This window comes from Phaethon aethereus (genome assembly GCF_964289735.1).
Source record: "Phaethon aethereus genome assembly, chromosome: 16".
In the NCBI taxonomy this organism is placed as follows: Eukaryota; Metazoa; Chordata; class Aves; order Phaethontiformes; family Phaethontidae; genus Phaethon; species Phaethon aethereus.
This window is the reverse complement of record NC_138592.1, coordinates 8455338-8467957: the sequence shown is the minus strand read 5'-3', so window position 1 is coordinate 8467957 and position 12620 is coordinate 8455338. Positions and strand designations below refer to the sequence as shown.

The window sequence follows — 12620 nt, the reverse complement described above, 5'->3', positions numbered from 1 at the left end:
AAAACAGAAACCCAAAGAGAACAAAACCTCCCTGATTCTCCCCAGTTCTGACTTTTTTTGCAGAGAGAACTACCAAGCAGGCCCTGTGCTCCGCTTTGCAGCCACCTTACTTTGGTGCACTGCAAGGCATGAGGAAGGGGCATTAACCTGGCAGCTTAATCACCCTTAGCTAATGCAAAAATCAGGTGGGCCTCCCAACAGAGACATCTCCAATTTATTCCCCTGGTTCATCCCATTGCTCTGCAGATTTAGAGTGGAGAAGATGTGTATCCAGCTTTAAACGCTGGACTCCAGCCACAGACTGCGTGGAGCACAGAAAGTGCTAGTGTTTGTGTGCTCTTTCTAAACGATCAAGAAAATAGCAAGATAGCAAATGTATTTCATACACTCTCTGTTGAACCTCACATGTTGCAAACAAATTGAATCATTTAAGATTACAGTACGGCTCTCAGTTTTGCTAACTCTGTAACTGTTCCCAGATATTCGTGCTTTCTTTCTTAGCCTTTCCCATTTAAAAAAAAACAAACAATAGTTTGGGCTTTTTTCTCCAGAGCTGGGCTTTTGTCTCATGTTAAAGATAACTTAAAAACCTATATTGTAATGCATGTCCAGCAGTAGATTGTGTCTGTGACTGAACTGAGTTATGATCCTAGTTCTAAGATATGTCCCATTCCTCTCAATTTACCATAACTTAAACCTTCTATTCCAGTTCGGTAATTTAGAAATTCAGTGAGAGAACTGGAGCTTGGAGTTTGTGTTAATTATTTAAAGTTATGTACCAGGGTCAGATGGCAAACATTTCTTTTGGATGAATCTGAGGAAAAAATGAAAGTTTTTTTAAAAAATGTTGGTGTCTTTTTTATCTTTAATTTGCTTGAGAAAATTGCATCATTCATTTTGCACCATTAAGTTCAAAGAGATAATTGCTGCAAATCGTTTGCTATTTTTTGCATTCCCTCGGAGTTTTTTGATCATTCATGAAACTGTCAGACTACTAACAGGCATTTCGTTCCCTGTTTGGGGCACGGTGAGAGTTTCAGACTTGACACAACAGAAAAGGGGAACACTGCTGTAGACAGTCTTATAATTTCCTTTCACATCTCCCACAAAGGACCATGATCTGCAGCCCTGGTTCCTCGCTATCATCAAAACCAATACACAAGCCACCTTCTGTTCACATTATACATGCCATAATGCCATCCCATCACAGTTTTCTATAGTGAATTGTCCTGGCCAGAAGACTGTTTCACGTTTCAAGTCATTCGGCTGATTTTGAGCAGATATATATCAACTTATACAATTACAACACATGTGGGCTGTAAAAGGCATCTACTGCATAGAGGAGCACTTGCAATAGTGACTTTACTTATGATAAAATGTCAGCCAGTATGTGCCTCCGGATTCACCAGTCTGGGGCAACATTTACTGTGGACTCAGCCTCCACAGGAGCTTCAGCTCAAAGTAAAATATCACTCCTTTTAAGCCCTTACTTGTCAAGGCTGCCCCACTCTTCCCGTTGTGGCCTGGCAGTGTATAGCGGTTCATTGCTCCAGGACGGATTGCTGAGGAATCCCACACCCCGCTAACAAAGGATTTACCCCATCTCACTGAACTCTCTGGCTGCTTGTCCTAAGCAAGTCCCATGCCCAAACAGCCAAAAGTACTGAGTTCTTGCTGCAGCTGCAGGACAGAAGGGAGAGATGTAAGAAATCGTAAGTTCTTAATTTTCTATATTTTTTAAATCTATTGTGCATTTTAACTACATCTAAATATATATATTTAACAAATCATCACTGTCGCCAGCTATAAGCTGTGAATAAAAAAAACCTTTCTAGGGAGCTGTGATTTCCTTTTAACTTTTGCAGGGAGAGGTACAGGAAGATTGATAGCATCATTGTGCTTTATAAACAAGACTTTTTCCAGAAAGTGGAAATTTCAAAACCAGAAAGCACTGCCGTGCTTATTTTCTAGCCTGTAATGCAGCAGGAATACTGAAAAGTGCAAGTTTGAGAGCAAAATCATTCTAGAGCCTGCTTGTTTGCTTCTAAAAGTGAAAGTAATATGTTTCAAAGAAATGAATTATTTGCCCAGAGTTAAAATAAAGCACGTCTGCAAGGAGAGATGTGTTAGAGTGTGAAGAAGTGCTAGAAATCAGAGAGACACTGTGAAGTAGTACAGCTATCATCAGAGTAGTTATTAACATTATTGTTATTCCAGTGACAGGCAAGCCATTGTAAGGGATATAAGTTAGTATATTGGGATAAAACAGATACATGCGGCCACGGGTGCTTCCGAGCACACGAGCCACTGCAGAGAGCACAGCTGGGTGCACAATGAGCGCCCATCTCCTACAGTGATCCCCAACTGAAAGCAACACGTAAATATATACCCGAGGAGCAGAGAGCCCCCAGCCTCAGACAGGACAGGCACAGGTTGGAGGCCTGATGCACACCTCAGGCAACATGATGTTGCTCCTGCTGTATGAAGACATGGATGCTACTGCCGTACCTGAAGCAACAAACTCTGTGAATCGTATCTCAGGTATTTTAGTAGAGCTGCCAGGTATGCCAAAGGGTGTACAGGATGGAGCCAGAGGAAGTGCAAGATCAACGAGAGGGAGGGAAGAAGAAAGGCTAGTGGGTCTTGCTATCTTGGGCACTAGCACGGGCTCTGTGGTTCGTTTCTGGGGCACGGAGGCAAGTGCCTCCATTCAGACGCAGCACTTTGGGCAGGCACCGTGCAAATGAAAGCCTCAACTCGCCACCACCACACTGAAGACAATGGTCCTCATCCTGCCCTGTGGTGAGCTCTCCTGAAACCAGCAGACATTCAAGTATGTTCAAGCTCACCTGCTCTACCTATTAGCATCCTAAGAAACCACTGTTACGAAAATAGCACTGAGGTGACAGACATGCAGAAACTCAAGGGAAAAAGAAACTAGAACTCCATTGCTTGAATCTAGAGCTGGAAAGATTTATTTTTGTCAAATGGACTTTGAGTGTCCACACTTCAGAGGCCTTGACAGCTGCATCAGTTCAAAGGGCACAGAGAGCACCACCTCCTCTCTTTACACTGCATGGCCAAATTGAAAGATTTATGGTGGATCTAGTCCAAAGACGTACGCTTTCTGTTTGGGTTGTTCCTCCACCACCCACATTGTCCTAGCGATGATTCATGATGTCCATGTGGCCACCATAAGAGTTTGGCAGGGGAAAGCACAGTCCATTTGCACTTTTCTCCCAGAGAAACATGAAACTTCTCTATCACTCACAGCAGAGCAGCAGTAACCAGTACACAAATGGGAGTAAACACAATGCAACCAACATCTGACATGCAAATTATTACATGACAATTAAAACAAATAAAAGGGAAATTCCAAACCTTTTCTTTTTTTAACTGCATTGCAAGATCTGTGCCCCAACCAAACACTAACACCCTGGACCTTTAGCATATTCCAAATCCTTGGTAGCCATAAGACTGCTTTTCAAGCTCTCTCTTCCAGATCAAAATTAAAAGAATACATGCTCTTCAAAAATTTCTGTCTGTACAGATCTAGTTGCTTCCCCCGACCTATTTTTATTTAGTTGGGCTCAGTTATGTGTCCCTGAGTTCAGATCTTAAAACTCCATCAGCCAAACTCTGCTTTTGTGTGCTGGACTGACTCTACCGAATTCATAAATTCCCCTGGCTTACAGCAGATACAGATCACAGTCTTTCATCAGGAAGAGATAACCTTAAAAAGAACTCAAAACTATAATGCTTGCATGTCGGTAAACCTTATCGTTAAGAAAATGAATGCTATTTATGCATCAGCATTTCAAACGCAAGTACTGCATCCCCTTGCTCGCACACAGAGCACTGAGCTCCAGCCCCTTCGGTTCGCTTCCTGCTGCCATTTCCCGTCGCAAGCTTAAAATGAGAGACTTTCACAGACTTCTCATTGGCGAGCTCATTGCAATAGTTTGTAGTTTGCGTAATACAACAAGGCAGTTATTTTCATAATGACATCCCAGCATAATTTGGGGAATATTCTTTATTTTCCAGCTACTTCTAGGGAAAAATATACATATCTGTAGTGTTGTGTAACAGAGAAGTAAAAACTGTTCATTATATATATTGTTCTTAGAAGCATGTTGTATTTCGGTCACAAATATGAACAGTTCTACGTTTCTCTGCGTTGCTAGTAGTGAGCGAAGAATTCCCTCCAAGATCCAGAGGGAATTGAAATAGGTTTTGAGTGTCCGCCTGAGGGATAAAACCTAATTCACAATTGTGAGCCCCAACAGCAGTTTCCTCAGTTTTGTAAGGCACACTGACTGCCACCTTCTCAGCACATGCTGCATTGCAGAACTCTCATCCTCCACACACAGATTTTGGAGTCTATGAAACAATTAACAGGAGAATCTCTCACTGCACAAAGATACCTGCACAAGATTTTTGGGGAAAAAAGGAGTTTTGCTACTCTCATCTTAAACACTGGACAAAGGAGCCAAGTCAACGAGCTCTACAGAGTATGACCCGCTAAAAGCTACTGCTGCTCTCACCCTTGTCATTACCAGTAAAGCTAAAACTGGTGGCAAAAGTGGGAAATCAAATACCAGTTGCTAGCACAGGCAAGGCTTCTGAGCTGTTAAAATGAAACTCAAAGAAAACCATGTTTCCCCTGCGAGCTGGTGCATCTTCCTGCCTTCACAAAGGTGTGATTCTTTCGCAGGCTCCCCGGGGCAGCGTCGCGCTCTGGAAGACGGCGCAGCAATGACGGGGTCACACCAGCGCTGCACTATCCACCCACCGGCATGTTTATTGTGGCCTGCTTTGCTTCTGAGCAGCTTATCAGTGCTCTTTGCAAGGTGCTGTGCAGATCGGATCTGCAGCGAGCGAGCTCCCGGAGGCGAGCACAGGACCCACCTCCTCCTTCCACCCAGTGACATTTCTGATTGATAAACTGGGATGCAGAAACGGGCCTTTTTGTTGTGTGTTCATGCAGCCTAATGCAACGACAACTAAGCATGGCCATGATAGTGATAATTAGAATTGTCTACAGTGTATAATGACGGAAGCTGAAAGTCACAGGTGCATAAGATCCTAATTTTCAGGCAAGCTGGGACACTCATTAACCTCTGACAAACGAAGCACAAATGTTTAATTCTCAAGCTACTGCAGTTAGCCAGAATCTGATCAGCCCCTGCACGATTTGCATATCCAGCTCAGCTTCTTAACCTTCCTCACCTTAAAAAATACCTATGAAAGAAAGTAATCTTCACTTAAAAGCATTTCAGGGTATATCCGTAAGAGGTATTGCTGCATTATAAAACAGTGCATGGATACACAGAGAACTAGCTCGCCTTCAGCACGGAGCAGAGTCCCCCAGATAACCCACCGCAAACTAAACAGACTTCTGATTCAGACCAAAGATTTGACTGCGGGCCTCCCATCCTCTAAATTCCCCCTCTGCCAATCACTTATTTGAAGTCCAGAAGACTGAGACTGCCTGCAGAGGCCGAGGGGCGGTGGGGGAGGCAGGATGTGGAACACCAGCATGCAAATCCCTGCTCCAGACTGGGCACTGCCGGTGGGATAAGTCATGCCTCTCCACTACCCGAGGTAAAATAAGAAGAAATTTTAAAAATGCAGTTTCCCCAGCAGTGAAGAAAAGCTTTAGATTTAGTGTGGAAAATGTTGTTGTTCTTTTTACTTTCTAACATCTATTCCAGCCAGAGCCTTCTCTGCTCTTATATGGAAACGGGGCAGGGCGTTTTGGATGTTTCCTCGAAATGGCATTAAGAGCTACCTCCTTTTAGTGTATCATCTCCTTTAGTTACTGCAAAACATTCTTGGGACAGGTACCACAGCCGGCTGCCAAGCATGTTCCCATGCACCTTCACGATTCGCTGACATTGACGGAACAGTGGCAGCACAGTGGGAAGGAATTAACACGCGGGCTTAAAAGGAAATACAGGGTGCCAAGAAAATTGCTCTGACTGCACAGGCTTATCTGAACCTTCCCTGCTTGGAGGCCCAGAGCTTTGCATTCTTGTAAAATAGCATGGCTTGCTGGTGGTGTGGGAAGAAACTGGGACCCACAGCATGATTTTTTTTCCCCCCCGTGTCACCAGCTGATGCCCGCATACATTAATTTTTGGCTCGATTCTTACTTTTTGTGAAGGGCATTACCCCATAAATCATGCTCATGCTGTTCACTTGGGCAACGCAATTTCTTAAATCCCTTACAAGTCACTGGATATATTGCTTAAGCTGCCTCTACCTTAGTTTACTGACAGAAAACTTAGGAGCAACACATTTTCTTAACAGCACAAAGGGAACACAAAGTTTACATAAAACAGGCTGATGCTTTTTCATACTGCAGAGTCCTTTGTCTCGCTGAAATCAATGGGAGTAAAGGATGGCAGAGTCTGTCACTTCACATTTGCAAAGTGCTTTTTTGATCCCTGGACACTGTTATTACCCTTGCAGAGCACCGTGTTTAGAATACAAAAATCAAGCCTAATGAAGGGTAAGTTAAAAAAGTCCAGACCATTTACAAAGAAACAATGTCCCATTGCAAAAGCCTTAGAAAATCCAATAAAATACATATACTGCTTAGTGAGGTGAGATTAAATGCTTGCATGCATATGATATTAGAAAAGAAACAATTCAGCTCTGAAAAAAACAGGTAACTAACTACAGCAGAATGCATTTGTTTGCGTTTCCTCCTGTAAACAAGAAAACCTGTATTTCTGCTGCCCACCTTATCCATTAGATCATGTTAAGCATATTTTTCTGGGGTCAGGTATTCTTTGAGTTAGAAATCAAGTGATGTTTATTATAGTATGCCATTACGAAAACACAATACAGAGAGCTCAGAAAAGGCAGTAAAGGTGATGCTAGGCAACTAAATAACTCCCAGTAACCACTCTTTATTCCTATTATTTATTTATATTCATCCAACACCAGTCAGGGCTTGGGACTATCTTGTACTGGCTCTTTACAAGTCAAGCAAATAAATAAACAAGATGAAAAGAACAGAGAGAACCAACAATCTGCCACCCATTCCCCCTTCATGGTTGCTCAAAAGCTAGCAAGATTACCTGAAAACTTTGGCAAAACATGTTTTAAAAGAAGCAGCTCTACTGGAAAAAAAGTAGCATTGGGCTGTAACAAGGGGCTTTTCACTTTGAATTGATTTGTTTTGCTGAGCCTATATAAAAATATCTGAAAAAATATGAAAGATGAAGTGATATATTCTTGTATCTCAGTATCTGTATAAAGATAATTTTATTTTGATATAAAGATACCCATTATGCACATTTTCCCCCACAGACTTTTGAAGAGAAGAAAACACAATCTTTGCCTGTAGTTCACATTAATAAAAAAATGTTCATTTCAATTATGATGTCTGCAGTAGCGTTCACTAAACATGAGATTGAACAAGCATAGAGGAACATGCAATGGTCATCCCATTTCTCTGATAACATACCCTGTGCATGCTGATTCCCAGTGTCTGTATTCTGATGAACCAATAACAGAAACATTTGCTCCCAAGACTGATTTTACTCACATGGTTAAGTCAAGCAATTTGGTTTTACTTGCATGAACTTGAATGGGATTACTCACTCAAGTAGAGTCACTCATGAGCACAAATCTTAGGATGAGACCATAAGACACAACAGCACTACAGATTTGCCTTATCCCATTAGGGAAAGTTAGAAAAAAAACTGCCTTACCTGATGTTTTCTCTGTGAACACCACCTTGGACTCTGCTGTGAAATTTTGTCCAGTCAGGATCATCTGTTGTCCTCCATAAACAAGGCAGCTATCAATATCTTGTCTTTCAACCATCGGAAGTTCATGAGCAGACCTTTGGGCTGTGGACAAATTTCAGACATGAATGAAACCAACTCTTGTTTTACCAGGACTTTCCAAATCTTCCCAGAACTATCCACAGATCGATCTTGTCATCGTTACCATCCGTTGACTGCCAAAGCAGCTTCTCCAGGGTGCTAAATTTAGGTTTGAGAGGGAAAAATAAACTTACTCAAGGCATTTTATTTGGAAACATTCAGGAGCTGGCTGCAGTGTTTCAGCTGTGCTGGCCTTACTCCTTGTCCTTGAGAAAGGACAGCTTGGATGAATGAGCTGGAACTTGCCCATGTCTGTTTCCAAATAAATGGCCAAATTTTCAAGTGCCGGCACACTACAGCCCTGGAGCCCAAAAATTCCACCTGCAGAGAGGATTCCACTGAATAACACTGAATTCCTTCAGAAAGAAAATAAAAATAAATCTCTTCTACAAAAGCCCACTGCCTCCTACAGAACAGGGACTATGCTGGGCATGGAACAGTCCATTTGCCAACACAAGCACTGTCTCCATGTGCAGGCACCAAGCCCTGTGCACACAACAAGAGGGGCAATCACAAAGCCGTGTTTGTGTCGGCGGGCAGGAGGGGTCACACTGGGACTCTGCTGCAGCCTGGGCTTTTTGTAAGCATGTTTTGCAGAGGCCTGAACGTCTGAGGATCAAGGCCCTGTGCTGCAAACTGAATTTGATTATAAAAGGCAAGGAAAGAAAAGATAGGGTGGAATCTAGATGGGCATGTACATGATCAAGGATTTCTAAGGTCTTTACTGCTCTTGGCCACGAACTTGGAGGCTGACTTGGGCAAGTTATTGGTCTCTCTTTCCCCAGCCAGAAAACCAGGATAGCACCATCTCTCCACCTACTTTCCTCTCATCCCATTAAAACAGCGAAAAAAAAGCTTTGGAGAATCCTGGTCACCATCCCCACAAGCCCATTCAAACTGTTTCCTAACAAGCGGCAGGAGCCGAAGAAAGTGAAGATGTGAGAATTGTTCTCTGCAATGCAGACAGCTGGAAAATATCATGAGCTTCCCTGTGACCAGACCAGGTGGGCAGCAGTTTGGGTCTGGTGAACTGCGAGTTCATGACCTCCACTCAAACTCCTCCAGATTCATCCACCCCAACTGGAAAGGCCTCTAGAGGATGCCGCTCATCTATGTAACAGCTGCCTTGGCTGGATTTTAACTTTCTCTGACAAAGAGCTTGCTCCCAAGAGACCCTGAGCACTTGTGTCTTCCCTTCACCATTCACTGCTAAGCCAAAAATAAGGAAATATTATCCTATATGTTCAGCATCGGCCCTCCACTTGCACACGGGCAAGGCTGCTTTCGGTGACCTGGTCCTGGCACCCTTTTACTGCTGTGCAACCTTCAGAAAGCCGAAGACCCAACAGCTCTTGGCTGTGGTGAGAGCTATACAGATTCTCTCACCACATGAAGAAAATGCTAGAGTATTTGGTGGGAAAACACAAGCATTAAACCTTTCAGGCAGGTGTCTGTAGAAGAGGGGAGCAACTTTTCTAGCAAGGACAAGCTTAGCTGAACACTTTCTGCCAGTCATGACACACAGTTTTTGCTCTTGTTAAAAATATAGATAATTGAATATTTATAACTTTCTAGTGCCGTTTGAGAGGCATTTTTTAAAGTCTATTTAAAACAACCTTATGACTCATTGTTCCCTTCAAATATATAACAACAGCTGGGCTAAAATACTGCCAATTAAGAATATATATTCAGATTATTTTCACAGAAGCTGCTAATTTCTTTCACATGGCTGTATCATTAACTCCTTTCCCCAAATACTCAAATTTTTAATGAGTTCATAATTGGACTCATCACAAAGACAGATTTGTAACTTCAAAAACTTAAGAGTAAATAGCAATGATCAAAACCATGTCTACAATAGTCAAGAGAAAATATATTTAAGCTTTGCCTCAGACACTGTTTATTCCTATTGAATCCTCAAATTTCACTTCCAAAGCATCCCAAATCATCAAAATTCCAGATTAACCTATATCTCCTTCAGACTTCAGTGTGTTAATAAAGAGCTTTGTACCTGACATGCCACAGATCAGTGGTTCTCAAAGCTTTTTCAGGATGAGGAAGGACAAATTTCAGCCTGGAAATAACCGTCTGACTCATCTTAATTACATTTGGATCTCAGCAAGTTGGAAATCACTGCCGAAGACCAAGCCTCTGTCCAACTTCCATAGAGCACAGTGTTTGTGTACGCTGTGACCTACCAGGGAGCTGGGGCGGACAGCCGGTTCATCGGGAATGTGCATCCTGGTTCTTAGAAAATGCCAAAAATCCTTCTGCTATCCTCAGCCGAGCTGGGGTGGCCTCAGCAGCGCTGCCTGGAAGCCTGCGATGGGCAGAGGTGTTCCGTGGGCCCCCGATGCAGCTCCGTGCTGCCACGGCCCCACGGCCAGCAGCAGCCAGGCTGATGCAGAGCTATGTTCTGGCACGGCTACAGCACAGCAAGCTACAGGCATCTCCAAAACTGCTTTTGCCCTGACCCAGACTTGATCATGCCTATAGGTGTACAAAACCCATGTGTGCTTTATATGTGCAGCAGAATACCATTTGGAAGTGTTTCAGCTGAGTTTCTCAGTGCAGATATGCTAAAAGGAAAGGTGGAGGAACACAGGAGTGTTCCTGGAGTTCCTGGAGTGCCAAGTTTCCTCTGCCCCGTTTTGCCTGCACTCTTCTCCAACCACTAGGTGGTTTGCAAACCCTTTTCTCAAAAAAAAAAACACTTTTCATTTTCCAAGATCTTTTTTTTACCCAGGCCTATAAGAAGGTTTCACCCCATACCGCATTTCCACCAGCAAGGAGGCTCCAGGCTCAGTGTGGAGCTGCCTCAATAGGATTACTTTTTTTTCCTCTGCAAGAAATATTAATTGCCAATAAATCCCCTTCCTCTAAGGTTCGTGATGGGTGGACTGCATGCAATAATTTCTCACTATTCCCTTTCTTCCCCCAGGGGCTGGCACTTCATAAAGTGACCTACAGCTACTGGAGTTTATGAGCTTTGAATAAACAAAACGCTGTTGATTTAACCAGTTGGGGTGTTTACTTTCAATAGCAACAGTTACTGACATAAGGCAGCAAAGCAAATGCTATAGAAATACTCACACTTGGCCTAAAGCAGTGTGTCAACCTATTAACAGGGGACATTATTTTTCTATTTTATTTGACTGTCTGCAAATCAAGATGTCATGGATGCGTGGTGCCAAGAAATACAATGCACGCAGCAACACAAGAAAGGGAGCTGCTGTCTCGGAGCGCTGCACCACCTCCAGCCCGGGGGGGAGGCAGCCCCTCTGCTGCCTGCCCTGCCCGCGCCGCTCAGCAGGCCTGCTGCTGCCCACAGCCCACCCAGGCTCACGTGCACCCGCCCCAGGGGCACAGGGTGCTTCTCGGGAGGTGAGCCTTTATGCCCTTCCCTATGCCAGCAGGTGGAGGAAAGGTTAACACGACCTGAACCTCTGGGCCGGCAGGCTGAATGCTCCACAGGGGATGCACAAGCCTGACCGTAAGGAAGCGTGCCAAGGCAGGGCGAAGGCGTTTCTTGCTTCCCCACCTGCCCACAGCATCCCTAACCATTCCTTTTTCAGCAGAAAGGCTATTTGGTTTCTTAGGAAAAAAAGGGATACTTTGAGACAACTGATTACCAGGATAAGTCTGTTGTGGCTCCCAATCTCCCCCAGGAGAGTGTTGCCCATTGCTGCTAGCAGGTTCAAAGTGACAAATTCAGATCTATTCCCTATTGTGCTCCTTAGGGGATCCCAGCTCCACCTGAGAGCCCGTTCCTCTCCATGCCACCCAGCCCTCCCCATCAGTGCTCCTCCTGCAGCATCTCCCGGGATGAGCAGTTCTGGCCCTGCCTGAGCATCGTGTTTCCTTCCACCGGCTTGGAGGGCTTCCAAGCACTGCCTTGACTTACACAAAAGCTGACTCGTTTTATGAGGAGTCTTAACTGAAGCTAAATGTCTCTTAACAGCCTCCGGAGAGGAACCGTCTCGGCAAGCTCTCTCCCTGCATGTGCAATAATAGTGAGGGCTGGATTGGGTAATGTAGGCAAAGCAAAAACACTAAATGTGATCTGCCTCTTGGGAGGAACGGGCTTGTGAACTCCGCTCAGAGCAGTGTGGGTCTGGCTGTCACTTCCACAGCGGAGATACTCTACAGCCTCCGTCTATCAGCACACTATCCCAGTGCTTCTGCAGAGTGGCTGGAGGGCTCTGTGCAAACGCCTGCATAAACAGAGGCCAAAGAGTAACTGCTAGAGTGAAATCTGCTCCACGCCGTCTTCCTGACACCTGCAACTCTGGATCCAGAGCTTAGGTTTACCTGTTGTCCCCATAGCTGACCACAGTTCAGGAAAGACCTTACCCTGGGTGATCACAAGGAGGGTCACCTGCAGCTCAGTGAAGACAAAGCTAGCATTACCTCTAATTACCATCACAAGCCAAATAAACCAAAAAATGTGGATACTTAAAAGAGGTGGGGTCATGACCTGTATCCCCAATGCAACAGTCTCCCCTGGCCAAACATCCAGGTCCCTCTTTGGACATCCCCCCATCCTTACCCTGCCCAAGACAGCCTCAGCTCACCCCAGCTTGCTGGAAGCCTTCAAGCTGTGACTCACCACTACTGACATGTCTTACCAAACCCCCAAAGGCTCTTGGCTCCAGCCACTGTTGGATGTGAGAAGAGCAGATAGAGCTGGGTGTCTGATGCTAAAAAAAATCCTGAACC

At 44.4% G+C, this 12620-nt stretch overlaps 1 protein-coding gene across 3 annotated transcripts in view; it reads right to left on the bottom strand.

Annotated features, from left to right (window-relative positions):
• NFATC2 (nuclear factor of activated T cells 2) overlaps positions 1-12620 on the bottom strand; it is a gene marked incomplete at its 3' end in the record, with an annotated part of 89060 nt that overhangs the window by 38745 nt on the left and 37695 nt on the right. For all 3 annotated transcript variants that reach the window (XM_082007362.1, XM_082007363.1, XM_082007364.1), the window contains one exon: positions 7725-7865. In XM_082007362.1, the coding sequence (XP_081863488.1) occupies positions 7725-7865 (141 nt within the window). The remainder of the gene's footprint in view (positions 1-7724; positions 7866-12620) is intronic.